We start from the raw sequence: 27,710 nt of genomic DNA, 5'->3' as shown, positions 1-27,710 counted from the left end.
ACGTTCAAGTGCCAATCTCTGCAGATGATCTACGTATTAAATTGAAATGGCTGGAACGATGGAGAAGCCGACGATCTCCTGGGCACCTTTGCGTATTCACTTTATAGCTTAATGAGTATTACTCTAAGTTCTCACGTTTTTCTCTTGAAACTTAGAGTCAGAAAAGAGAGGGCTACTGAAAGTCCACCGCCCGCATTTTGGGCACAGCTCAGGTTTTCAACTGACGCTGTTCAACAAGCATTTGTAAAATCTATCACAGATCCCTCAGCAATGGCATTTGCTTTTGTTCATTTGGCGGAGTTTTCTCATACGTGAGGAACGAGCGGAGTGGCAGGATCGCTTCCCTTGACCTGGTGGTGACGCTTCTCGATGCAGCCCAGGATACGCTTGACTTTACTGGGTGTGAGGACGCGTGTCCATCCTACCATCCGCCAGTATCCCCGAGTCCTTGTCAAGCAGGGCTGTGATCTGTCCTTACATCTCCCGCTTTGTATCGGTAGCGGGGAGTTGCCGCGACCCAGGTGCGAGATCTTGCACTTGGTTTTATTGAAGCTCACGAAGTTTACCCGTGCCCACTGCTTGAGCCTGTCTAGGCCCCTCTGGATGGCATCTCATCCCTCGGGCGCGTCTCTCTCAAAACGTGGCTTGGTGTCGTTGCTGAGGGTGCACTTGATCCAGCTGTCAGTGTCATCGATGAAGATATAAAAGCGCATGACTCACGCTATCAAAAAAAATGACTGGCTATAGCTACTGCTTTCCTGCTACAGTATAATTTCTTTGACATGTAGTAGGAGAGCAAATGCCATGTAGTCTTGTTCTATTGTACTGTTTGCTAAAAGACTTACTGTACTGTGACAGCTCACCTTAAGAAACGCCTTCATTTCCAACCCTGTTTCTTTTCTAAATTCAAGCTCCCTATGTATATTTATATATATATTTTTTTTTTCAGTGTAAATTTGTGTATTTCTTCACACTGGAGAGAACCGAGAAACGAGTCAGTCAGGAGAGCAACATTCATTGGTTTTCCTTTAGCTTCATTGCGAAAGAGTTACCGATTGTACAGTTGCCGTTCTCGAACGTAAAGTAGCATGTGTGTACACCTGGGGTTCTGCTTTATGGAATTATTTCCGGTATCTAGTATAGATTTTGTGTGTGTGCTTCAGACAGCGGGCTTATACTGCGATGTAGGAATGGTTGAGTTTTCATTTCCTTCCAAGAGCTTCGAACTAGCTATCGGCAGGCGAGAAAAATAATGCGTGGTCTGGACAACGCAAACAATGTAATGTATAATTATGACAGACCTGGAAGAACTGTCAAAAAACCACAAGAGGTGACAAAACGTGAACGTACACGGTTCTATATGAATTTCTAATACCTCTTAACTTATTCTTCCCTAATAAGCTTTCAAGAAAAAAAAACTGTGTTACAGGATTATAGATGGAATTTATCGAATCGTGAATAAAGTGACCGAAACAGGGAATCTGAGGATCACGGCCCGGTGAGATCTTATTATTTTGTAATTCTGGACTAGTTGGAAGTAATTCAAAATGCATGCGTGGTTTTGAAGGCACCAATCGCGTGTTTCAAGGAGAACTGCATTCAGTGACGTAGGTCAGAGCTAGGGATGTGTATCAAAGGGCCTTAAAAATGGTGAAGATTTCTTCGGAGAAGTGTTAACCGCAATTGTGATTTTTGAAGTCGGGCCAGGTAGAAGCTATTTTTAAATCGTTAATCGTCTTGCACCTTTCCTACCTGGATAAGGTCTCTACCCAATCCGTTATTGGTATTTAACAGCTTCCCTGGGAAGGATGCACAATATTTACGAAGAAATTTATTATGGATTACTATTATTTAATTCACCGTGACTAAAGGAAACCTTTTGGAAGCGTAGAGCTCTTAATGCTGAGGAAACTCGCGACTGATCTGTAGGTAAATAAGCTTGCCCATTTTGACTCCAGCACTAGCTTGTGTAGTTCTACGTGATCTGTCGTGATCTGTCGTCGTGGTTAACCATTTGTTATTTGTCAGTTATTTTCCCTTAGGTTCGAAGGACTGCAACTTTTTAAACGTAATTTTCAGAACAGTGACACGTGCGCACGCAGAAAATTCCTAGAACATCCCAAATTGGAAAAGTCGGTTAGATGAGGTATCTCAAGGCAGTCGAGAGCCAGCCTGGGAGCTTACCCAGAGATAATCCGTACGTGAAGAGAGAGGCATGAGTAAGAAGGCTCCGGAAGGACTCTAGAGGAATCGTATGCTGCAATGTCTTTTTGTGAGAAATACAGGTGTGGTAGAAATTGCGGAGGTGAGATTTTTCTTCTAGACAAAACTCAGTTTGTCACCAATACCCGCCGTCAACAACTGTCGCCTTACTGACGTGTCTGTGACTCTGTCCAACTTCTATCATTTAAGCTCGTAGTCTCTGCTACAGGTCAGTAGCGACCCGAATTGCTGCGTGTGGAGTTTGAATCGGATTTATTTGAATTTTGAGAACTGTGAGAAAGATGCTAATTGAGACCGTTGCGCTGAGAAACTCTAATACTACTAAACGAGGAAGTAGGGGTTTTAATGGCCCTTGAAACAGAGAGGTGAAGAAATAATAGGGCAGGTTACTTGGGGACAGATTTTGGCTCTGCTTTTTCTTGCAAAACTTCTGCCCGCGCTTGGTGAATTTTCGGCCTTTGGAAAAAAGCGCAAAGGACTGGGAGTTGGCTGAGGTTTAGCCTTTAGCTTGTTAGAACTGTCGCGTCAATTAAGCTGTGCATCTGCAATTTCCATTCGCACGAATTTGAAGCGCGGAGTTCTGCCGCGCCCGGTTTAAATCTACGTGTATCTGAAGTTTGCTTGGTGACAGGGGCATTTAGGAGAGCGTGGCTGCGAGGGAGCAGTGTTTATTAACGAAGACGCACAGGCATTTTATTTTAGTTTTTGTTATTTTTTTCAAGCGAAACAAAACTTAAAGTTTGACTAAGCTCTGTTATATTTTAAAAACCTGAGCAAAGCACAGCTCTTCAAAAGCCTTTTTTGGGGCATTAGCTATTCCTATTGTTCCGTTAGAAAGTTCCTTGATAATGTAAAATCTTTTCTGTCTTCAACTGTAAAGGTTCTATTCAGTCGGGACGGAAAAAAGGTAATAAAATCTTTGCGGTCAGTGAAGCCTGAATCCATTTCTACCAGCTATGAAATAAAAGCGGTTTGGTGATTGTTCAAAAAATGTCTCATCGCACACTTTCTTCCTGTCTTTTGTTTTGCAGCCATATTTTTCCTCTCTTCCTCGTATGGTGCAGAGTGCATTCATTTCCCTAAGTTACGAGGTGGCAAATCATAACCTGAGTTTGTAATTTGACGTTGTGTGCCGAAGGCCATTTCCATTCACTGCAGCAGCCATTATGTGTATTTTTCAACAAGAGAATACAGATCCTTGAGTTGGTAATGCCTTACAAACGAGCTTGTAAATCGGAAGCTGCGATCCTTAGCCTTGCAAATATTGGCAGATCGCACGGCACTGCGAGCGGGGAAAGAACTCAGCGCGAGGCAGGGCAGCGGCCAGACTTTTTACAGTCTAGACAAGCTCTAGAGACGGCTCTTGCTTTTATTCACCACGCTACTCATTTCTTTCTCCCGAACGTTTTGTTTTTACCGAAGGGGAACTATTTATTTTATTGTTTGAAAAGCATCTTTCCACTAAAATTTTTTGTTTCATCCCTGAAACAATTTCTCAGATCTTATTCTCTTAACAGAAAGCACTGGGCTCCGTCTCACCGGAGGTAGCGGGCTTTGTAGGGCGATAACCTTTTAAAAGAAATAGGAACACAAGATAATCCCACCGCTAACAGAACAACGAAACAAAACTCAAGCCCCGAAGTGATTTCTTTAGTTTTTGTCAAATGTAAAAGTTGTTTGGTTTTTGTGCTTTTAATTGTCAAGATATCCTCGTGTATCAGCTTTCTAGAACTAAATGTGAAACACGTTTCAATGTTTTAAACTTGTGTAGCCTAAAATAATTTTGAGGTAAGTAGGGTAGCTAATATTTTCACCCTCTCTGTAGCATCAAAATAACGTAGCGGAGCCGTTCCAATTAATAACAGTGCTGCAATTTAGAAATATGAGGTTTTTTTAATGTGTTTCCGGCATACAAGTCTAGACATTTTCGTATGCCTACTTGAACAGCGTTACAGTTTGCTGAACACAAGTCCCTTATACGTCATCAAATGCTGCTTAAGGGACAAATACAACCTATCTTTCTCTCTACTGAAAGTGTCCTTGAGTGTCCTTTGTTACCAGATTCCGGCAATAATTCGTCTCGTGTGAGTCGGCTTCGCGTGCGGATAGCATGAAGCTCCCAGCAACGCATTTTTAAAGTGTTTTCCTGTATGCCGTGGACGTACTTAGGCTTCTTTGGTCCCTCTGTCCCCTCGTTCCTTCTCTCAGAGATTTTAAGGACAACGAAAGTTTCGGGCGTACGTACACACGTAAGTAAAGCAACGGAGCGCCTTTACAGTGATGTATTTTAGAACTGCTATGTTTGCGGATATTCTTGAAGATTTTTACGCTGTCGTATGCGCACATTAAGACTTGAGTTGAAGGTTCTGTTAGTTTGTTTTCCAAGTTTTATGTAAGAATCTTTGTGAGCTTCCTTAAACTCGCCCAACCTTCCAGGTCTGATATCAACAAATAGTGCGAATAGTACCTTTGCGAGATTTTTTCAAAACACCTGGGAGGCATTTGTCTGGATTTGCTGATTTGAATTTAGCACCTGCCATTTAACAGCCTTCCAAGTGGATCTTTACGTGGATTATTTAAATTTCATCTGAGACAAATCCAACACTTGCTTTTTTCAAAAATGTAGAGTAGAAATATTTATGGCTTTTTTTGTGTAACTATTTTGAATGCGATCAATTTCACCTCGTAATGCGCTATCAGCATTAAGGTTTCTTTAGCTCTTACTAAGATCTTAGCGTTCTACTTCCTATTGTTCTCAGCTGTGAATGCTTGCTCCCTGAAAGCAGTAGCTTTGTTGCAGCCAATGTTCCTTATTTTTCCCCATCTGTTCTGTATGTGCATTTCAGGTGTTTTGGCACGGGCAGTGCACGAGTTAGAGTACACTGCCGAGATTGAATTCCCCTATTACATCTCACATTTTTCCTTATGCGCTCCAGACACGTAGTAGGAGAGCCAATTGTTTGCCTTCCAGTCATTAGCGTGCTTTCCTAGAAGAAGTCGGTTCCTTACAAGTTTTAAATCACCCAAAATAGCTAAATAAATTTTGATATAGCGCCTTCTTCCCCTTTTGCCTGCCTCGTCCATCTACCTTCCAGTATGCGTGTTAGCACTTCAACCGCGTGAGTCCTCCTATCGCATTTTAGTAGCATCATAAAGAACAAATTTATATTCATCGGTTAATTCTACCATTCTTGTTTACTGTTCAGAGTTCTGGTGCTGGTCTATAGGCAATGAAATAATGCGTTCACATTTGGTACCCTGATTAATTTTTTTCCTCAATGTCTTAATTCTGGACTAATCAATCGCTTAGCCTCCTCCATTTATTATTGTTAGTATAACGATCCCCTGACTAATCTCAGTACGGCTGCTCCCTGGAAGATTGTTTCCTTTCGGCTGGGTGGAAAGCACTGCCCTCGCTGCCCTCCCGGAAAGGAAGCAACGATCCACAAAAGCAAGATCTCATTTATTTCTCCCCTCTGTACGACCGGGAGAGCATCTGAGACGATCGTTCTTTTCCTTCGGGTTTATTTCAAATCCTTTCAACTCATCTGCCATTTGTCAAGTGGTTTGAGAAGCTGCATCTTATTCATACATGTATACGGACTCTTGTCGACAATTCTGGAAGCCGGAGTTATATATCCCTGGTGGTATACGCACGACCAAGGCTCTCGTCGCCTGCGTACCGGGAAAGTTGGGAATGAGCCGGTTCCAGCCCGAACGTTCTCGCCTCCTTACGTTGTCGCTCTAGGTTACTGCCGGTCAGTCGTCATTTCCAAGGTATATTTTTTATCTTTGCTTAGAGAAGATAGCGGTTCATTTTATCGTTCCCTTTTGTACAAGGATGATCTGCTTATACCGTATGGCTGCTGGGCTCTGCACAATATTTTCTGCATGCGTGCCTGTAGGAAATAGTCTTAAGCTTTTGATGTACATTTTTATTTTATTTATTTATGTATTTATTTTTATTTTTTGTTTCATTTGGAAGGCTCTACAGGAAATGCTTTTCCTGGGAAAATTTCTGTGCTGGGAACGTACCTAAAACCAAATATTGTAATATTCAGGTGCCGGCACTCCCTTTGGAACGTGACAGACTGCTTAAACCGCGGCTGTAGCCGATCGCTCCCTGATTCCGCCCCTGACGTCTACGTGATGTCAATGCTTCTGCCTATTGCAAAAGGATCTCTGACAGAGACTTTTCTCCGTTCCCTAATGAGGAACGGTGACGTTTATCCTGTCCTTGCAAAGGAGCTCGGTTTCTACGGAGCCTTTACAAGTTTTTCTCACCCATCCAAACTGTATTTACCCCGCTACCGTGGGGAGCCCGTTCACGTAGAAAAAGCCTTTTTGGTCGGTGCCGAAATTGAGACATTGATACGCTACTTCTATCGTTATCGGTTTTCTATCGCTAATCAAAGCGGTGAGTTTAGTCTTCTGCGAGGAAGAGACTTGCTATCTCCCCGTGAAAAGCCTCCATTTGCGACTACTGTGCATCTCTTCAGATGTGCCTTTTTCATTTGGCTTACATACTAAGGCTCATTGCTCGGCTCTGTTTCCTCAATCATAGGAAACGCGTATCCACGGGGAGACTGCGATGCTGGGGTTAAGCAAGCATCGGTGGCACAGTCGCCTATCGGGTGCCGGTCTGGTGTACCTCTCTGCTAAATCTGTTCGGACGGCTTTGACATACAAACAGAAAAATATCCAAGGACTGTCCGAATGACTGCTCACAAAATATTTCATTTGATACACAGGATTCTCAGCTATGTTCTTCGGAAACTCCTCCACCTGAAGCTAGAAAATGTTCTTCTAGCCAGGGTAAGAACGACGATAACCACGGCAAAGCATTTCAGCCAATTTAGCGTTGGCTTGACGCAGGGGGATCGAACTACGAAGCAGTTAGGAATTTGATTGTCTTTTACTTTTTTTGTCAAATTATTTCTCTCTGTATTTAAAACCTAGACTTGCCTGGCTCGCGGTCCCTTCTTCAATGGCTTTTTTCTGGTGACGGAGGGAGAAATGCTCGGCTACCCGTCTTCCTTGCAGAAGTGCTGAGATGCATCAACAACTGTCACAGTCACGTCCTTTGTTAAAAATTTCTGTGAATATCAATCTGTGCAAGTCTATCGGCACAGCTGTATACTACGTGCATCTAATTGCCTTTGTTTTCCATATTTTTCTTTTTAGACCTTTATTTCTATGCTATAATTGTTATTGGCAGCGTGTAGGTGAAAAATAATTTATAACAATAGCGCAACTAAGGACAAATTAAGAAGGGTAACTGGCTACGAAGTCCCTTTAAGTAAATGGCAGCTGTACGTACAAGGGTTGGCTTTAGCAGTGTCGTTATCAATTACTGGACACGGCCTTTCTCCGGCGCTCGATGCTTAGAGAAGGAATGGGACGGAGTGGCTTTACAATGACTCCTAAGGTGTGATGCGACCCGGTACGATGCGACTTCAGAAGGATTTTGACAGAACTGCGTGCTATCCGATTCTACTTAGAATAACGCCGCTTCTTTATAGCTGAAAACAAACACCTACTCGTCCCAAACAAAGTGATCGGATCTGTGGTAAGTAGAAAATGACAATTGAGAATTTTTTTTTTTATAGGAGATGCAATAGCAAGTCAATATGATGATTGAATGGATTTTGTCTAAGGCTACGTTAAACGGGACTTTAAGTCTGAGTAACAACGAGAACGGTACGGCAATGAACATTTTCCACTTACGTTTTGAATCAGGAATATTCAGGTAAAGCCGAAGCAGTTACGTAGACACTGAAAGTATAAAGGTCTAATAACTGCAATCCAGAAGAAAGGGATTTAATGTGATAATGGAAAATGTAACCTCTTTTTGGCTGAGCTGAGATTCCAATTTTCTGCATCGCTAGCAATGATAATGTTACGCAAACGGTACTCGATCATTAAATTAATTTCCATTAAATCAATGTCCTTAAAGGCCAAACAGTCTTTTAATAATTACCTGATTAAAATGATCTTAGCATAACATATTAGTTATACTATATTTATAATTCCCTTTCTGACAATAAATCATTTATATCCACTCATCCTGCCGAAACCGTGACTGCGTGGCAAAAGTTGAGAAGGGAAGCGCATCGTCGCAGAGCGAATCGCTGCGGGCTAGCTTCTGCTATCAGTGACGTTTCAGCCACACGCGTCTGTCACGTTTACATTTCTGTTAGGCAGCGCTAAACTTTGACTGTGTCCTTTTGAACTGCAGAGCAACAGCAACGAAATATTTCCTTTTGGATGTTGGCTACTTCACGGTGATCGAGTTAAATAATTACGTTATATAATTCCGAACAGAGAAACCTATAGAATCCAAAGTGGACTGGAGCTGAATGCTCGGGTGTAAAGAAAAAAAAAAGAAAAATCTCTAGGAGATTCTGGGGATCCTCTTTTCTGAGGGTGCGGGGCGTGCTTTTAAGATCGCAAATGATTGCACGCCTCTGCAGAGCCGCTGTTTGCAGCCGATGCGAATGCATCGAGATGGTGTACGCTAGTTTTTGCTTCAGAGAAGATGGGCACCCAATCTTAACGAATAACCCCTTTTATGTTGGCCACCTTCCGATTAGATTTCATGAGATGCTGAACCCTAATCTCCCTGTTGATAATGTTTGCGTACTAACGCTCTAAACATTCAAATAACCGGAACTCAATTTCCGCTACGTATCTGTAAGTGGCTAATGAGTAAAGCGTCGCATGCGGTTTATGGGGCAGCGGGCTTTCCGTGGACTGCTGACAACGTTATCTGTAGTACCTTCCCGGATGGCAAAAGGGATTGTCCACAGTGGACTGAAAACTGGCCATCTGCACATATAATCAATGTTAAATTGAACAATGTCATTAATGAGGTGTTAAAGTGCTGCTTTATCGAAGAGGCTGTCATGGAGGACATTATGAACGTATGGAATACTGAGTCCTCTTTGGCTGAAACTGAAGAGCTACAGACAAAATAAAATACAACTCGTCGTGAGCGGAAGGACAGCTAATAGTTCCAGTAATGCCTGCGTGCAGAGAAACTGCCGGGCCTGAACCAAGAGTGGATCACCAGGTGAGAAAGCGTGGCTAATCCCGAGAGCTCGGATGCGACCAATGCGTGTCCGTAACCGGAAGGGGCGGACTCTCGGTCGGCCCCTCTACTTCCTCGTTTCAGGGTTAGCAGCTGAAGGAGCAGCATCTCTCTGGATAGAGTTTGTATGGCTCTCGAGCCATTGCTGGTCATCGGAAGGAGCGGGCTAATCTATCTTCTTTGTCATCTTCGAGCAGTCCGTAGCGCTTGCATCCCAGTAGAAGGCACTGTCATTGCCTTCTTTTGCTGCGCGGCTGCATGTTAATTTGTCCCTCTTTTTTTAATTATAAATCCCCTCTCCTCTACAAAAAGATTTCTATATTATAGATCCATTTATATATATGCGTATTTCTTGTTTGGTTTTTCAGTGTCATATAGACTTGCTCTTGCAAGACAACTAAGCATCCATCGTCACAGGGTGGTGTCTGACTCCTTCAGAGGCCAGGTGAATTGCAGACGTCAATTCAGTTCTTGTACCTCTGATGTTAGTTATCCATTTAGTATCGGAGCATTTCTCCACGCTGGAAGTTTAACTTTACAGAAATTTACCATAAGTGATATAGAAGCTCTCATTGCGTTTCTAAGTAATGTGTTTTGAAGCGTGGCTTTGAATTCCCCCTTAAGTACATCTTGTAATGTTGTTACCGAAGCGGTCCCTAGCAGTCAAATTGACCGATGGTAATAATACCAAAGTTGATGGCAAGCAAAGGGAAGCAGAAACTCGCATCCTTTAAGTTCCACTACAAACAGTGCTATAATTGCATTTATTTAAACCACGAGTGCAAATGTCCATGTTTGCCAGTTGAAGTGTTTTTTTTTTTCTTTTGAAGTTCTAAATTGTCTAGTGTCTTGCTGAAGAAGATGACTCGCACAGACACGAGAAATGACTACGAAGGTGTCTTCGCCAGACAGCGTGTTTTCAGTTTTGGGAATAGAGAAAAGGGAGAAGCTATTGTAGGTATAAGTACATATTTCATTCTCAAAAATGTGTTACCAGCAAGTATGTTTAGGCATGCACGACGAATATTCTTGGTTGACTACACTCGACTGTAACGGCTTCTTTGCAGAAGTTTTTTTTTTTTTTTTTCTGTCCCATTTACAGTTATCTATCCCAGCATGGGGGAAGAAAACTCTTCAGTCAGAACTACCGTTTATCTCATGTTTTTTTTTTTGTTTGTTTCTCAGACGAGGTATTGCACATTTTTTACCCGGCCCCGTCTCTCGCTCGCTGCAACGGCACTGGAAAGGTGACGTCCTGCTTTATAGTCTGTCGTCCCCTGTTGAGGGCGAAGCGATAAGAATGAGGCAGCAGATGGCTCCCAATTTAGGATGCTGCTGTAGTGAAGACAATCTCTTTAAGTCGCGTTCTGGGAAGCTGACAAAATGAACGATCGAGAGATTTGTCTTATTATGTTTCTTTTCAATATTAATTTCTAATTCTAAATAATGTAATATTTAAATAGGATAAAAGAAAGGAATGATGTTTTTCCTAATAAGAAATTTCAATGATGAATTCTTTTTCTACGCATTTTAGTAGTAGAAGAGATTTGAGGAAAAAAGTCTCAACGGTTGTAGAAGGGAGACGCTTGCGCTAGGATCTACGCCGTCTCTTTGTTACTCTCTTCTTTTTCACGTTGCAGATGATTTTCCTGGCGATCGCTTGCTAGCTGGTAGAATGCAGAAGAGCGTCGCGGGTGGAAAAAGCTGTGGCGAGGCCGTTGCGAAGGAGGGACGGACTCCCCACCGACCAGAAAAGCGACGGAAAGCTACCGCGGGTTCCTCTTTAAGCTTACGTTCGTGTGGTGCCTAAGCTAATCCCCAGTGGAAAATGCCTCATCGGTCTGTAAATGAAATTGCTCTCATCTGAGCAGAAGGGAGCGTTTTAAATAAAGCCGTAACTCATATGTGAGTTCCTCCCTACCTTGAGCACGTTAAGTCGCCAACTGAAGTGCAAACTTCTGGGCAGAAAATTCAATTTTTGGGACAAGAGCGGCCTGCTTGGTACGCACCTAAACAACTTTGCGCGCGACAGCGTGGGTTACGTTCCTTTTAAAAGCAAGAATCGTTTGGTTTCTGGCTGTACTATTCTTCTTCATTTCCTCACAGATGAACTCTGCAAAGTCTAAATTGTTAATCTCTAGTGAACTTGTACATTCTTTATTTCTGGCGTGATAACATTCTATATATTAATAATATCAGAGTAATTTATTATGCAACAGCAGCGCATTTTGGGAAGCGTGTATCGTGCCTCGGGTGATAGTACGAGGAGAGAGACTGAGAAGTCTAAGCGGCTGTAACCATCCGTGGGCTATAATAATGACTTTGAAGAGCTGAGACTGGAAGTCTATCTTCCTGCGTTTCATGAGATGTAATTTAAATGAGGCGAGCGGTGAGATTTGGTTATTTACTGGGCATTTGAAATATAATTGACCATTACTTACACCGCTGGTGACCAATCAAAACTTTCAGTTGTGATCAGCATTGTAAATTACTCAAAACATAAGGGGATAAACAGTGTCCCTTTAGTGACACTTTTGCGCCGCTTATTCAAAATCTTGTTAGGTTAAGGGAGAATATGAAGATCTCTGAACAGGAGAAGCCTTCTGCGAGTGATACTTTAAGAAGCTGGGGTCAAACCCCGCTTAGAAAACATTAGAGGAATTTCTGGAGTTACTGCAAAATATCAAACGATTAAGCTTTTTAAAGTCAATTTTTTTAATACCAAAACAAACAAATCAAAAAATAACCCTCAAACTACTCTCACACGCTTTAAAAAAATAATTAAAAAAAAAAAAAAAAAAAAAAAAGAAATAAGCAAGACCTCTATCTGCCTACTCTTTTTCTTAAGGATGTTTCCAAGTGAAAAACACAGCTCTGCATCTCGAGCTGAATAGTCTAGAATCGTGGTCACATTCAGGAATATTTCCTCTTGAAGCAAACTTTGAAGTAAAATGAACAAAGCAGGATACGAGGTGGAAGAGAAAGAAGGCTTCTTGCGGTGTGTTTCATATTAAAGACAAAACATTGTAATTTTCAGTACAAATTCATTACTCCGTGTATGTTCAGTTCCATTCTGTTGAATAAAGTAAGGTCCTTAGCGTGTTCTGAAACTGCTTCTGAGAGGAGGTTTTTGAAATAAAACTTTCCGGAACAATCCTCTGTGAATTTGTGCTAAAAATTATACCGCATTTCACCTGTTCAAAAGGAAATGGTCTATTGTACAAGCATAGTTGCAATTGACGTTAAATCCTGTATTTCTGTTTCCTAAATTGGGTTGTTTGTTTTTTTTTTTGTGTGTGTGTTTGTTTATTTGTTTCATTCCATTAATAGCGATAGCAGAGTACTCTCTCTGAAATGTTTCACGGGAAGAGCGCATTAGGGCATCGTCAATTTTAAATAAACATTCTGCCATTGAAACATTTGATTCAGTTGATCTCCATGAAGTTTTTAATGCAGGTCTTTGCGTTAGTTTTTAGTAAACGCAGTTTACGTTTTGGAATCTGTTTACCAGTGTCTGGTCACACGTTAGATTTTCCATATTTGCGTGTTTGACCGAGGACAAAATTTGAGAGAGTGGCATCAGCGCTAGGAGCGAAGAGAGAGAAAAATGTAGCTACATCGAATTTCATTAAAGCTGGGCAATGTCTGGTCGTACAAGGTTACGACGCGTTGCTCAGACTGGATTAGGTGGGAGGTAACCTCTGGAGATCATCTCTCGTCAGTGTGTTTCGGTGTTCGGTCATCTATAACGTAGAAAAGGGTTTCACAATCCACACAGACCTTTCTTTGCATCAGTTAACGCCCACTGACTCTCGTCGTGACGTGGGGCATCGCCGAAAAAAGCCTGGCTCCATCCACTTCGCACCCTCCCTTTGGATATTTATGGACATTGATGAGATTCCCCTCTGAGCTTTCCCTTGTTCAGATTAAACGGTCTCATGTCGCTCAGCCTCTCCTCACGGGAGAGGTGCCCCTTTAACCGTCACGTGTGATAACAGAGGGTTGCGAGAAGCAGAGCCAATGGGGAAGTCATTATTTGTCATTGTCAAGCGTACTGTACGAAGGGCTTAAGTACACGATAAAAAGGAATGCTTGGCTATGTTTCTTCCTGTGAATCGAGGCTACTGGATTTCCGCTCTGCTGTCAAAACCGTTTCTTTGAATCAAAACTAATGTGCATCTGACAGGTTAGAAAACCAAAAGGTGTAAATGCAAACACACAGATGTCTGCAATGAAAAAATACAAAATTAAAACGACAAGCTGAAGGAAAATATACCTACTTATTTCCCGAGTTTCTGCAAGGGTACCTAGACTGTGCAATCGCTCCCATTCCCCTCCACACGGAATAAAAGAAATCGAAAGGCAAAATTGAGACCCAAATTTCAATGGTATAAGAACTGGTGACATCTAAGTTCTCGAGAGAGCGAGTTCACAGAATATTACCCTTAAAAGTTTAGCCCCGAGGATTTGGCTTTGGACGTATGCAGGTCACAAGCCGGCAGCAAATCCTCAGTCCCGTCCTCTGTCATCCTCTAATCTTTCTTTGCCCAAAGCGTTCCGCAGGGCAAATTTAATCTTTCAGCCTCCGTAGTAAACCGGAGTAGCAGAATCCTATTTCCAGTTTCACAGTCCATCTTTGAGCGAACAATTAAAAGTGCTGCTGAGTGTGGCAGTAATTTATCGACCTGCCCTAAAACCTATCAGATCGGCCGTGCTGAGTCTAGCGGACAGGCGACGCCACCGTTGTTTTGCACCGATGTAGCTCAAACTGCAAAGGTTAGAACTTGTTAAAAGAATTCGTTTGGTGCACCGGATAGGCTGGCTGACACGCCACCTCATGCAGCGTACCAAATCGAACTACTAAAAGCATCAGAATAGTAAGTACTTCAGAACCACGTGAAAAATCCCCAATTCATTCTGTATCCATTGGAATAGGTCATACAATTCTGTAAAGAAGACTTTGATTTTTATACCAAAAGGCTCTTTCTTTAGACGTGTAGCAAGTCTGCATCCAGGTGCCTAGCCAGAGGAGAGAAAGAACAGACGGAAGCACTGAACAAAGAATCCGGTGTTATCGAAGCTCTAACTCCGTTCACGTAGCTTTATTGCTTTTGGCGCAAAATACAAAGGCATCTCTGGCTGTATGTTTCGATGGCGGAAATGAGTATCTTGCCATGTTTTACATCTGTAGCTGAAAGACTTCTTAACTGAACGTGAGAGCATCTGAAATGCCCCCGGCTGCCACAGTTAAAGTACGCCAATGACAATTCATAGCAGCAGATCGGCTAATTCAAAACAAATTAAACCTGTGGATTTTTCTGCCGAATGAATTTCTGCCGGTGAGTGAAAACAGAAGCAAAATTTTACCGTAGCCGGTCAGCCTGTCAGTGAAAATTAATTTCATTGCTCGTTATTCACAATGGTTAGTAAACAAGGATGCTTCAGTTAATACAGTTTTTTGTTATATTGTAATCGAATGTGCAATACGGACTGACATTATAAATGGATGTATTACTCTTTTGCGACGGATTTCTGAGGTCATCTGAGTCTTTTTATTTAAATTGGTCTGTGAGGTCGTTATATTTTAGTATCAATGCTATTAAATTCCTGTCATCTTTTCCTCTGGCCAATTCAAGACCGTCCTTCTGCTTTTCCTTTGAAGGAGAGCCGTATCGTATAGCTTCTCCTTGCTCGGTGGAAATCAAGAGAACATTTGAAATTATTCTATTGGATTTTGAGTTTTTGCCGGAAGAGAGTTTTGCCGGAAATCTATTCGGTAGAGAGGCAAGATTAAATCTCTGCCAGAAGAGGCAGACCGCGAGTCAGTGGTAAATAAAAAGCCGACCGGGCCACGCTAGATGCCCCGGGGATGGATGGAAGAATCCGGGGAGGCCAGAGCAGCTCGTTCGAGTCTAAGAGCGATGTGGGGAATAAACCGCGATCGAGCTGGAGAAGGAGGAAAGCGTATCGGGCACGGTGAGGGGAGCGGTCCGAACTTAGTTCAAAATCCAAACCCTGACATTTTCTGACATTTTCATTGGATCCCGGCACTTACATTAAGGACAAGTAATTTCTGAGAAGGTGACAAGAAACACTCTTTTTAGCACAAGAATTCCTCCTCTACCTAGGTAGATAGAAACAAAAAACAAGCTAGCACGTCACGCTTCAAAACTTCTCACGGTTCACGCGGCAAGCTGCTGCATGCTTTAGGAAACTTGTGGCACGTGGCTTGCTGGCGTTCCTAGTCCGTCACGGGCGGCAGGTAGCCGAGAAGAGGACGGCAATAGGAGACGTGTGGCTATGACCTCAGTTTCCCCGTGTCTCTTACCTTGTTGCACGAAGGATCCGTACACAAACCACATGGAGTTGTAGAGCGTCGTGGAGGTCATAGATCCCATCTGAAGGCGTGGAGGGTTGAGCCAATTCAAGAGGTACACCAACAGCCCCACTAGCAGCACGGTACCGGCTATGCATGCCCACAGGGAGAGATCGAACGGCGCCAAGCAGGCAAACATGTCCACCGTCTTCTCCGCCTTCCGAAGTAGCACGCCTACCGAGTAGTCCATGTACCGTGTTGTGAAGTCCACTACATTTTCTCTGTCGGGGGTGATGGTTAAGGCGGAGATCCCTATGTCAGCTCTCTGAGGACAGAGGAAGAGAGAATAACACGCGTGAGCGGGAGGCGCAGAAAAGATCTTTGCTCCTCTTTGAGCGGCAGAGGACAATGTCGGTACGGAAAAGCAGATGGCAACACCAACATTTTAGTCACAGTTCATACAAACTCTGAAAGGTGAGCAGGAGCTGTGATAACGGAATGGCTGCGCCACCTCTCTTAGCCTCCGCGAGTGAACGTTGCTCGGTGCACTCGGACACTTTAGCTTTGCTAGTGATTATTTTCCAAGACATCAAAAGACTTCACGCATAGGTAATAGCTCAAGGAAATTTACTTCTCATTATTTTCCTTGGATTACCGATGCCAGAATGGTCGTCACGGCTTTGCGAGCGGTATTTCCGATCGGAGGGAATTTGTTCCTGACGGAGACGCATCATTTTTAACTCTTTGATGACAATGATGCTCGCGATCAAGGGCTGCTGCACTATGATGGGCATCTTTTATGTCATGGGGTGTGTCAGGTATATGATCTTCTGAAAAATAGCAACCTCGGCAGCGGCACACGAAGTCAGTATGGCAGATAGCACGTGCGGCTCCTTCTCTGCTCGTTCCTCTGTATGCTACTGATTTGTGCCTTTTTTTTTTTTTTTATAGAATTTAAAGAACTCATTTCAGGTTAGGATGGGATGAATAATAATTTTTGATCCGACCATTGTAATTCACAGCGCGTCTGGTTATTAGGTCCCTAGAGATGGCGGGCATCGCTACCGAGGGTGCCTTTTTCGTTTATAGGGATACAATCTTAACTGGGGTGAAAGCAGACACGGTAACACTACTTAAAGACGCCCCATCGTGAAGAAAGATGCTTTTTGTTTTGGATATTTTCAGATGAAAAAAGAGTATTTAAAATACCTAAAGATGCCACTGGTCTCATCTAATCCATTTCTGATCTGCCTAAAGCAGTGTGCGGTCTTTTGCAAGGAGGCGAGGAGAGCACCAATGCATCGAAGCGTCAGTACCGAGTCGATTTCATTTACCTTGCTAAGTTTCTTTTTCCTCGCCCTAAGGTGGCTACGATCGCCGGCTCCTACGAAACGCTAAACATTAAGCGACAAGTTACGGACCTGAGGCCGATTAGAACGAAATCTGCAAGTCATCTGCAAAAGATGGTCTGTGAGACGCGCTGTTACCCACGGTACAGATGTATGTTTAATCGCAGTGCATTGAAGTCTTTGGTTTATAGGATGTCCTTCACATTAAATTTTCAGCGTCTCGGGGGATGGCGGCAAGTAGCTAGGGGCCTGACGGTTTAGGCAATAAGCCGTTTGTAAACATTTGCCTATTTATAAACAGCGAATAGGTGCGTCCGTCACCCTTAGTTTTCAGTTTACATTTTCTAGGATCGCAAGCGAAGCTATGTAGACGTACAAGGCTGCAAGCGTGGCTCCTTTAATTAAAAAGGACATGATTTGAACCGTTCACAGTATGTCTCGAGAGTTCAGGCCCGGCTCAACTGAGCCACATGTTAAGCAGATGTCATCTGAAATGTTTTCCACGGTAGAGAACGTAAACGTATATTCCAAATATTTTCCAAGTCTAACAGTCCAGCACTCTGTAACAATAACCACCGTGCACCAAAGTAGTACTTGGTAGCGCAGGCTATTTTTTCTCGAACGTATCTTAAAACGTGAAGTGGGTGACGGGATGGCACGCGGAACTGTGAAGCGATAGACGTAAGCCCTGCTATTTAACTTCACATATTACTGAGTTACTTCACTGTTGCGCTCGGTTATTGCGAGGTACCGTTCAAGTTGTATTTGGAAGATGTTTTGAGATCCTTCCATGAAATCCGTTGTAAGTAAAGATGCTTTCAGGGATGAAAAAACTGTGAGGATTAACATTTTCATTTTTTTATTTTGTGAAGAGGAGCGCACTTCTTTGTGCAGAACGCTGAAGGGCACGGCGTGTGATACGTATGGAAACGCCGCTTGTATTTTGCATCCCTGAGATGCGGTCTTTTCACCTTCCACGGTGTTCCAGTTCCAGTTTGGATATCAGGTAGCTATGAGAAAGGAATGACCTTGTCCTAATGGAAATTTTTTATTTTCTTATTGTTAAGGTGGCAGCGATCGTGTTATAATGATGCCTTGAGATAAAAAATGGCTAGCGATGGAGAAAATGAGAGGGAGACAGATCGGTCCTGATTTCTCGGTACCCTTGTGTTTGGCCCTTGCTCTACAAAGCAATGATGATTAAACCGAACTGTGACAAGTGCCGTTCCTCGGTTACCAAATCGAATTCCAAACCTAGATTAGCAGAAACCGGTACGTTTAGTGCAGAACCGCACTAAGGCTTAACTCCGTTGATCCGCTGAAGGTGAGCTTTCCTCATTAGGTGCAGAATCTGTCACTGCGTATGAGATTTGAAGATGGATAATATTAAATGCTTGTCATTAACACGTCAAATTGGATCGGTGAAGACAGATGTCAGTTTGAAGGATTCAAGGTTCAGTTAGCGCTTCCGAGAGGGAAAAGTGAATGTGTACCATTATGTCAATATTTAGATACAGCGCTGTCAATCTGAATTTTGAACATGTGAAACTATCCTCTTGGTTTTTTCAGTGACGAAATCGTCCTGCTTCAGTAGTGTGTTTTAGCACATTTTGGATCTATGGAAGCGAAGCGGAGTAGTCTGCCTAGCCCTTTTTTTCTGTCTGCACGAAGGAGTGAGTACAGACAATAGGATGTAAAGTGCAGGCGTAAAAAATGGTATGTGTAATTTTGGTTATATTTATTTGTAATATGATACTCAATGTTCAGTGAGGATGAATGAGCGCTGCTCCTGGCTCCGCGTGGTACCACCCTGAAATCCTTCAAGCCCCCTTCGCGTGCTTCATCCCGCATCCTTTCACGTGCCCCTGCTACTGTCTTCCGCAGGGTGAGTTGACCTTTGTGGCCATCTTGTGGCCATCTGGGCTTGCAGTGGGATGTCTACGGGGACATTTATGGGTACTACGTCATCTGGGTGAGCCGAAGCCCTAGGGAAGGGACTCGGGGTAGCTGTCAGTGCCCGGTACTGGCCCTAACGAGCAGCGGCTGTGCTAATGAAGCAATCGCACCCACATGCCGTGGGGCTGGGAGTGCCCTGGCACAGCTGTAGCTTGTTGGGATCTCAGGGCAGGGCCGGCTCTGAAGCCTTTTAAACCCTGCCAGGGGGCCCTAGGAGCAACTAGAGGGTGCTGGGAGGTTTTGGGGATGCGAGGGCTGCTTTTTGGCTTGCTTTGCTCGTGGAGAAAGGTTTCTGGGCTCCCATCTTGTTCTTCTGAGTGTCGGGTTCCTGGCTTTTTTTGTAGAGATGGTGGAGTACTGCTATTGTCAGGCTGCAACTCTGCTTATTTATTTATTTAGGAGAAGCAAAGTTCGGAGGTGTGTGGTTCTTGCAGACCTTCCTGGTTGTAGTGATGGAGGTAAGCAACGTGGGATAGTTTCCTGTAAAGCAGTCCTGGTGTTGCTGGAGGTGAGATGTAGCGTGAGAAAGTATTAAATTGGAGGCTGTGGTGGGAAATTGTCTTTGAAATCACTATTTTTCTGTTAATTTTGTCTTTGTAGGGTGTGGGCTGCAGCCAAGCGAGATGGGGCCGTGTCTTGAAAAGCGACCACGGTTGGAGGTAAGATTTGTTATGCGGGACTGGTAAATTGGCAGCAGTGGTGGGAACGTACCTTTGCAATTCATCTTTTTTCTGTTCATTTCTTATTTGCAGGATGAGGGGTGCAGAAGAATGAGAGAAATGTGTTTTGTAGAGCGGCCCTGGCATGGCTGGAGCAACTGTTAAGCTGGAGGCCATGGTGGGAAGGTATGTGTGTTTTTTTTTTTTCTTCTAGTTTTGTTTTCCTGTATTTTCAGGGTGAGGGTTGTAGTGGTGAGAGATCGGGTTATGTGCCACAGAGGAGCTTAAAGCTCAAACATCACTGGGGGTGAGATGTGGTGTTAGTGGAGTGTTAAATTGGAGGCCTTGGTGGGAAGTTGTTTTTGTTTTTTTTTTTTTTTTTTTTTAGGCTGAGTACTGCGGTGGAGCAGATGGGGCCGTGTCCTGTGGAGCAGCCGTACCGTGGCTGGAGGTGAGAGGTGTGGCTTGAGAGACTGTTGAGTTTGAGGCCATGTTGTGTATTTGCCTATATTTTTTTTTTACTTGAGGTTTTTTTTTATTTGCAGGTTAAAGGGCTGCATTGGAGTAAGATGGGGACCAGTGTTGTAGGTGAGTCCTGGCAGGATTGTAGGAACTGGTGAATTGGAGGCAGTGGTGGGAAGTTACCTTTAGTTTGTTTTTCCTGTTTTTTGTCTTCCCTTTACAGGGTGTGGGCTGCATTAGAGCCAGATAGCGTGTTCTGTAGATCCTCTATGGAGTGGCTGGAGGTGAGATGCGGTGTGAGTGGGCTGTTAAAGTGGAGTTTGTGGTGCGAAGTTGTTTTTTTTTTGTTCTTTTTGTTGTTTTTATTGGAGGGTCAGCTGCAGCAGAGCAAGATGGGATCCTGTCCTGCGCTGCAGTGCCGGCCCTGCCAGAGGTGGGATGCGGTGTGAGGGACTGCTGAAGTGGGGGCTATGGTGGCAACTTGTCTTTGATTTTTTTTTTTTATGCTGTTGTTTTTTTTGTTTTCAGGGTGAGGGCTGCAGCCGAACATGGTAGAGATTTGTCTTGGCTGGAGGATCTGGTAAACTGGAGATAATGGTGGGAAGTTGATTTTGAGTTTGTATCTGAATTGTTTTTAATATATATTATTTGTTTTATGGTGTGGGCTGCTTTGGTGTCTGATGGGGTTATGTGTCGTAGGTCCACCTGCCACGGCTGGAAGTTGCTTTTGATTTTACCTTTTTTCTAATGGTTAGTTTTCTTCCAGTAATACTTGCATCGTAGGGGCATTGTTGTGCTCTTGGGCTATCAGTCCTGCCTATTTGTATGTTTGTGTGTGGAAGTGGAGTACAAGCGGATGCTTAAATGTAATGGAAGCACCAGCCTGGAGTCTGTTTATAGAGACTTAATATTATTTCAGGGTTAGTGAGAGCAGCAGCTGAGCCTTCAATGTGAATTATTAGTGGTGCTGGTAAGCGTACCCCTTTGGTAGAAGGCTGCGAAGGGTTGTTTAACTCTGGGAAGTAAAGTGTGGCCCTGGGGTGATGTGTCTGAAGCATTTGCATGATTGTATTGGTGTTCGGGGCTATGTTTAAAACTATTGTTTTTATCTGTTTTTATTTTAGGTGGATTACTGCAGAGTCAAGATTATTTTAAGTAAGTCAGAAAAGGAATTTTTTGAGAAGGTTAGTGCAAGGTTCCCAGTGTTCTTGGGGCTGGTGGGCTTTGTTTTTTTTCTGGTGCTTTTGTGTTAAGAGGTGTTGTTTTGACAGTATAGAGCACATGGTATGGGCTTTGTGGTTTTTTTTTTCAGCTTCTGTGGGGTGTTATCAGTCCAAGCAGTGAGTGTCAAGGAGCTGTTGGAGGTGGCAGAATGTGTTGAGGTATTTGTTTACATTTTCTTTTCCTGGGTGGATGGAGAATAGTGTGCTATAGATAGTCTGAAATATTAATTTTTTTGGCTTTTGTTTTTAGTGATTCTTGTGTCAGGTGTGTCTTTAAGTGGTAAAATGGGTAGCTGATGACTGTTGTTTGTAATTGTTGTTAATGTGGTACAAAACAGTGGGGCTATCCTTGTTGGGTGGGGGATTGTTTTGTTTCTTGACCTCTTGGTGATGGGTTTTTTGGTAAGTTTGTTTTGGTGAGGTTCTATCTGGTGTAGCAGTGTGGTATTTGGTTATGTTTCTTTGGTTGAGTATTGCAGTATTTTTTGGGTGTTGGTTTAGCCTGGTTTTTTCCAATTTTGTTTGTTGCTAGAGCCTAGATTCTGCACTATCTCTAAAGAGATATTTTTTTTTTTTTGGTGGGGAGGGTGGGTTTGTCTTTCTGCCATGTGGGTGGCTGCTGTGGCAGGAGCCCTTGCTGGTTGGAAGGTTACCTATGGGGTCTGGGGGGAGCCTCTAAAGCAGGAGGCTCCCCCCGTGCCTGGGTGGGTGGGGGGGGGGGAACCTCTAAAGCAGGAGGCTCCCCCCGTGCCTGGGTGGGTGGGGGGGGGGAACCTCTAAAGCAGGAGGCTCCCCCCGTGCCTGGGTGGGTGGGTGGGGGGGGAACCTCTAAAGCAGGAGGCTCCCCCCGTGCCTGGGTGGGTGGGTTGGGGGGGAACCTCTAAAGCAGGAGGCTCCCCCCGTGCCCGGGTGGGTGGGGGGGGGAAACCTCTAAAGCAGGAGGCTCCCCCCGTGCCCGGGTGGGTGGGGGGGGGAAACCTCTAAAGCAGGAGGCTCCCCCCGTGCCCGGGTGGGTGGGGGGGGGAACCTCTTATGGAGTGGTGTGTACCTTGGAGCTAGGTGGGGCATGTGTACAGTGGTGGCATCATCTTGGTGGTGCTGAGTCCCAGGCTGGGTGGTGTAATGTGTTGGCCTTTAACTTGTGTAGATATCCTCTGGAGATGATGCTGGGCTTGGGAAAGTCTCAAAGAACTGTGCCCCTTCTTCTTCTCAAAATGACCGAGTGGAAGAATTTCTCCCTGGCTAGAGTGAGAAAATGTCTTCAGGTTTTGGTGCATGGCTCTCTGCTTCATTCACGTATCTCAGCGATGCCTTGAACTTGAGACAACTGAAGGTTGCAGGCTTTGTCTTCTGGGTGATGCCGCACGATTGCTAGCAGTAGCTGATGATAAGCACTGCAGGTAAGGTGAATGCCAGGAGGTAACCAATGCTGGCTGGGGCCTGACTCTCCTCTTTAGCTGGGTTTTGTGCGTGACATTTGACCTCCAGGATGGTTGTCCCACGTGCATTTGGAGAAGGTTACCAAAGGAAGAGTGTCTTTGGACAGGCTGTGGCGGAGTTGAGTGGTCTCTTGTATCCCTGTTACCTACTCTTCTCTGGGTTACATTTAAGGCAGGTTGAGGATGCGGAATGCAGGCTGGAGCTGGGCCTCAAAGTAGTAATGTTACTAACTTCACACAGGCAAGGGTATACCATTCTGAAATCATCTATGTAGGTTTTAAGGGCAAAGCATCTCAGCTGATGGCATACTTTACAAGCAACCCACTTTTTTGAAGCGCTGCGTAGGATCGCTAACTGCAAGGTGAGCTTTCCTCAGACCCGCCTCTTCTGCAGTTTTGTGTCGGTTTTGTGTCGGGTTTCACCAAATGAATTGGGAGGCTGCATATCCTGTTAACTGGCTGCGTTGAGGTTGCTTACTGATTGACTGTGTAAAAAAAAAAAACCCCTGCCACCTAGTTAGTGCATCCGGTGACAGAAAAAAGCCTGGTGCCACGTTGGATGCTATTAGCACAAATAATGAGCAAATGGGACCAAAGTTTCGTTAAGCTTAATAGCTAACAAAGCTTTAATAGAGCATGGCTTACTTAAATGGAAGTGATGTTATTAGGTGAACTTATTAACAGCTTTACCTTAAACACCAGTTCTCCTATTAGTCCATTCCACGACCCGTCATCCTGAGGGCTCCCGTATTTGTGATCCGGTGCAATGTAGATTTCATACTTAAAGCCAAGGTAAGTGGCCAAAGCTTCCAGCACGTCTATAGAGAAGCCCTGATACTTCTTGGGTTTTCCCAGAACGTTTTCAGAGACCATGACAAAGGGGTCTTCCTAAAGAGGAGGGAGGAAAAGAAATGGAGCCACTGAGTCAGTTAGGCAAGGGCTCACCGAAGCAAGGCACTTTTTCTTAAACCATCAAGTCTTTAAAATTTTTACACAGCGTATCCCACTAAAAGGATTAGCATTACCTTTAGCACCTCACAGAAGGATATTGTTTTAACTCAAATGGAACTGCTTCAAGCTCGGGGTGCGAAATTATCTGGGATGTAGAGTATACAAGTGAATCTGTTGTGCCGTGACAACCTAGATGCTTTGCAGCGATGCCTTAGGTCTGCACCTACACTCGGCCTGACGTGTGTCTGCTGATATATCTGTCTGTCAATGCGGAGGATTCTGTCACGCTACCGCTTCCTTCTGGCAAGGAAGGCGTAACGTCTCAGAAATGCAATGATTGCTCCAATTATCCTAGTGCTAGGGAATAAAAACATAGCAATGTGTGCTAAGCTGCAGCAGAGACATTTGCTAGCATTGCTCAACTCTTTCTACTATGCTGCAGGTTGCTCAACTCTTTCTACCTATGCTGCAGGTGTGACTATTAATGGGTAGACTTCTTTTTAATCCTGAACGCTCTTCTCCGAGGATCGTCTGTTTATTTACCTCAGCAACAACTGAGTGGGGGCCTGGAGTTCATCTAAGAATAGGGGAAGACCGCTATTCCAAAAGGCTTAAAAAAAAAATTCAGTTCACCTTGATAAGAGGGATTGGATTGTCAGCTTACTTAAGAACATGACTCTGAGTTACTTCCTTTTGAGGCCAATCTTCCACCCTGTGTTTTTTTTGTTTTGTTTTCATTTTACAAAAGTAATCTTCCTCATATTGTTCCCCTAAATAGATGGTTAAGGTTAAGTTTAAATAATTTTCTTTCTTTCCCTACCCGCTTGCCCCTTTCCTTCCATCACCCTTCTTATTTTGCAACCGTAACATAAATGCTTGTTGGAGAGGATAGGTCTCTTCTTTTACTCAAGTTTTTACTCATTTCCTCTGAGCCCGTTCCCTACTGTTCTCTCCCCCCTCTTCTGCTACTCGGGAGCACACGCTGGTGCTCGAGCCTGTAACTGTGTCTCTAGAAGCGGTTTTGCCACTTCTAATGCCGTTCTTACTTTCCTATTGTGCCACCACTGTCAATCGCTGAAGAAAAGGAAGACAGAAGTATTCAGAAAAAGAAAAGGTCTTCCAGAAAATGAGCTAAAAACAAAGGGCCCCAAAACCATAGCCAGACTAGAGGGGGGGACACCTGAGGGCAAGCTACCAAAGGAATTTCTGTTTGCTAATTCATTACCACAATAACAACGGGCCAGAAATAAGCTATATTTCAGGACATAGTTTAAGAGCACGAACTGCATTACGACGTGCACGAGCAGGAGCTAGCTCCCTTCTCCCAGACTGAACAGTGTCGTGCTGCTCTGTTGTACTCACTTAAAGAAAGGACTGCGATGGTAACAATAATGATATGAAAACAGAAACAAAAAAAAGGAGAATGTACTCGAAAGAGGAAAATATTTAAGCAGACCAAACCGTGAGGGATTAATTGACGACTGGACTGTACCCTTTCTTCCCCTAACTAGGGCAAAAAGAAATTCCTAGGGTGAAAGCTATAGGCAAAATGAAGGAAAAGCCAGGGTCTGCGCACATCAGAGAAACCTGTCTCCGCTGCGAGTGGTGAGGTGCGTGGGGGTTCGGCTCCGGCCGTGGCTCGATGGCTTTACCAGTTAGTACTATATGTTTGGAAGATGGCTACAAACCTAGGTGACTGTACCCTTAGACGGAGCTCAGCAAACATAGGAAGATGACCATAGCATCTACTCCTAAAACATTTCAGAAAGAGCCATGTCGTGAGACTTCACTTCTATACTATTCTATCAATGGAATACTACTTTCACTACCGCTTCCCTTTTTCTCCCGCACAAGTTAGCGAACGGAGAAAGGGAAAAAAAACAATGCAAGAAATGTAGCGCAGGTGTGGGCAAGACTGTCAGTCGGCTTTCAGCGCTGACTCGAGGAACAGGAACAATGACCATGAAACGATTTCCATAGCCCAAACGGAGCGCTGCAGCCACGACAAGTCAATACGTGCTCAGACACTTAAAACATCCGTTACCCGCTAATGCTAAAGAACTGCTCCCAGAAGTGAAAAATCACTCTAATCGTGAGACCCTCCTCTCACTTTCTGCTGGCTACAAGCTGACCAAAGAGAGAGGGTAGAAGTGATATTAAGAGGTGCATCCTTACTTATTAACCACTGCTGAAATATTTTCAAACACCATAGGCTTTTGACATCTAACTCTTTGCTATTCTTTTATCTCTACTCCTAAAAAAAAAACCTCCCACATTAAATTATTAGCTATTTGGTATTTCTTTCCCAGATGATTTCACTAAATCGAGTAGCCCCAAATATTTAATTCCCTCAGCAGCACGACCAACCGGTATTTTGGGGATAGGGCGTGGCTAGGAACAGCGCAGCAGACCGTTTTTTTTAAACTGAACAGCAATGCACGTTACTTCACAGTACAACCAATAACCACAACTAAAATGAAACATTTCATTTTCCTGATTACAGCCATTCCCCGGCTAGCACAGGTTATAAAAGCTGCTGGAAAACATGATACGATCCCCACCCGTTAATAACGCCAAAACAAAGATGAAGGTTTCAGGCCCCATAAATTCACAGTACTCTTCCCATCCAGCAGCCCGTATTGCCAATAGGCAACGTCTCAATACCGGCGCTACACGCGCCGTTCTCGGGTCCTCCGCTTTTCAAACAAACTGTAAAGTAGTCCTAACAGGAAACTCCTTTCATCTACAACATAAAACAATGTTCGAGGAATGACATGGAACTTCAGCCTTGACTTGCCCCTCTCTTTACCCGCCTACTTACAATCGTTCTTAAAATGACCGTTTTCTTAAGGTTCTTGGATGAGATACGAGTTCATTCACTCCAGGGAATCTAAAGCGCATTACCGCAGGCTTTTTATTTCCCCAAATTCAAACTTTGTCTTCTGAATTTATAGCTCTATTTGGACCAGTCACATTTTTACCACGTCGGCCACCTCGCCGCCCTTCTGCTATCCTCTCCTATTGCTGCAGAACTAAGGCTTCTCTCGACGCCACCTAGAGCAATGCTTCGTCAGGATGCAGCCAAGCTCCATCTATTGATTTTGATTCAAAATAATTTAATGCACCCAATAGCTCTTTCAGAACCATTACAATTATAAGACAGGAATTTGTACGGAGGCCGGGAGCGTTTCAGAGCACATTTGAACAGCACCGTGCTGGCATTCACGCAACTGGCTCAGAGACACAAATAAGAAAATGAGCAGTAAAAACAAATTCACTGGCTGAGAGCTATATTATAATGCATCCTGCGGTTACGTAAGAGCCTCTGCCTATAAAGAATTCACATAATAGTTCAAGACATGGTACAGACGTGTAGTTCACCACCCTTTCTCTTAGAACACCCGGAAGATTGCAATCGGCACGAGAACCTCTTTCTGCTTAAAAGCCACACTTCCCAAGCATTCCGTGAGCAGCAACAATTGCCCTGCAGCGCAAACGTGCCCGGCTGAACGGGTGGCTAAGGGTCAACAAAAACATAGGTAAGCGCTACAGAGCCTCGAGAGGTCGTCCAGAGCCTGCAGATAAATCTTCGGTCTTTATTGTTAGCGTCGAAGCACCGAGACAACACGGGTCAGACCGTACTCGGTTTGGCACGGCAATAGGGAGGCGACGAGTAACTACATTCAAAAAATCAAATTCAGTTTCGTCTAGGCAACTTTAGCTCTAAACACAACATTTGAAGTTACTCGGTCAGATCATACGGTTGCATTCTCAAACACACTATGTGCCTGTGGGGAAAAAAATACCCGGTTTTATGGAAGTCGGTTCAGGTGCTGAATTAAACAAACAAACAAAAAAGGACTTTTTTATGAGTTTGGTCAGTGAAAACCACACCCTAGCTCTGATACAGACAGGCATAAATTAAATGTTTGCTCGCTGACTTGGTAACAATGGGTAAGATTATGGACCTAATACAAATCCTTTCAAATTACACCCCTCGATAAGGAGAGAATACCAAAAAAACATATATCTTCCAGCGCAA

The 27,710-nt window shown here is 43.9% G+C and overlaps 1 protein-coding gene across 2 annotated transcripts in view; it reads right to left on the bottom strand.

Annotated features, from left to right (window-relative positions):
* Nucleotides 1-27,710, bottom strand: part of GRID2 (glutamate ionotropic receptor delta type subunit 2) — a 637,449-nt gene that overhangs the window by 91,291 nt on the left and 518,448 nt on the right. For both annotated transcript variants that reach the window (XM_065736492.1, XM_065736493.1), the window contains 2 exons: nucleotides 23,408-23,605; nucleotides 15,642-15,954 (listed from right to left, as the gene is read on the bottom strand). In XM_065736492.1, the coding sequence (XP_065592564.1) occupies nucleotides 15,642-15,954; nucleotides 23,408-23,605 (511 nt within the window). The remainder of the gene's footprint in view (nucleotides 1-15,641; nucleotides 15,955-23,407; nucleotides 23,606-27,710) is intronic.

The sequence above is a fragment of the Cyrtonyx montezumae genome, unplaced genomic scaffold, assembly GCF_038088225.1.
Source record: "Cyrtonyx montezumae isolate F1298 unplaced genomic scaffold, pur_monq_1.0 scaffold_2, whole genome shotgun sequence".
NCBI classification, from domain to species: Eukaryota; Metazoa; Chordata; class Aves; order Galliformes; family Odontophoridae; genus Cyrtonyx; species Cyrtonyx montezumae.
This window is presented reverse-complemented; position numbering and strand designations above follow the sequence as displayed.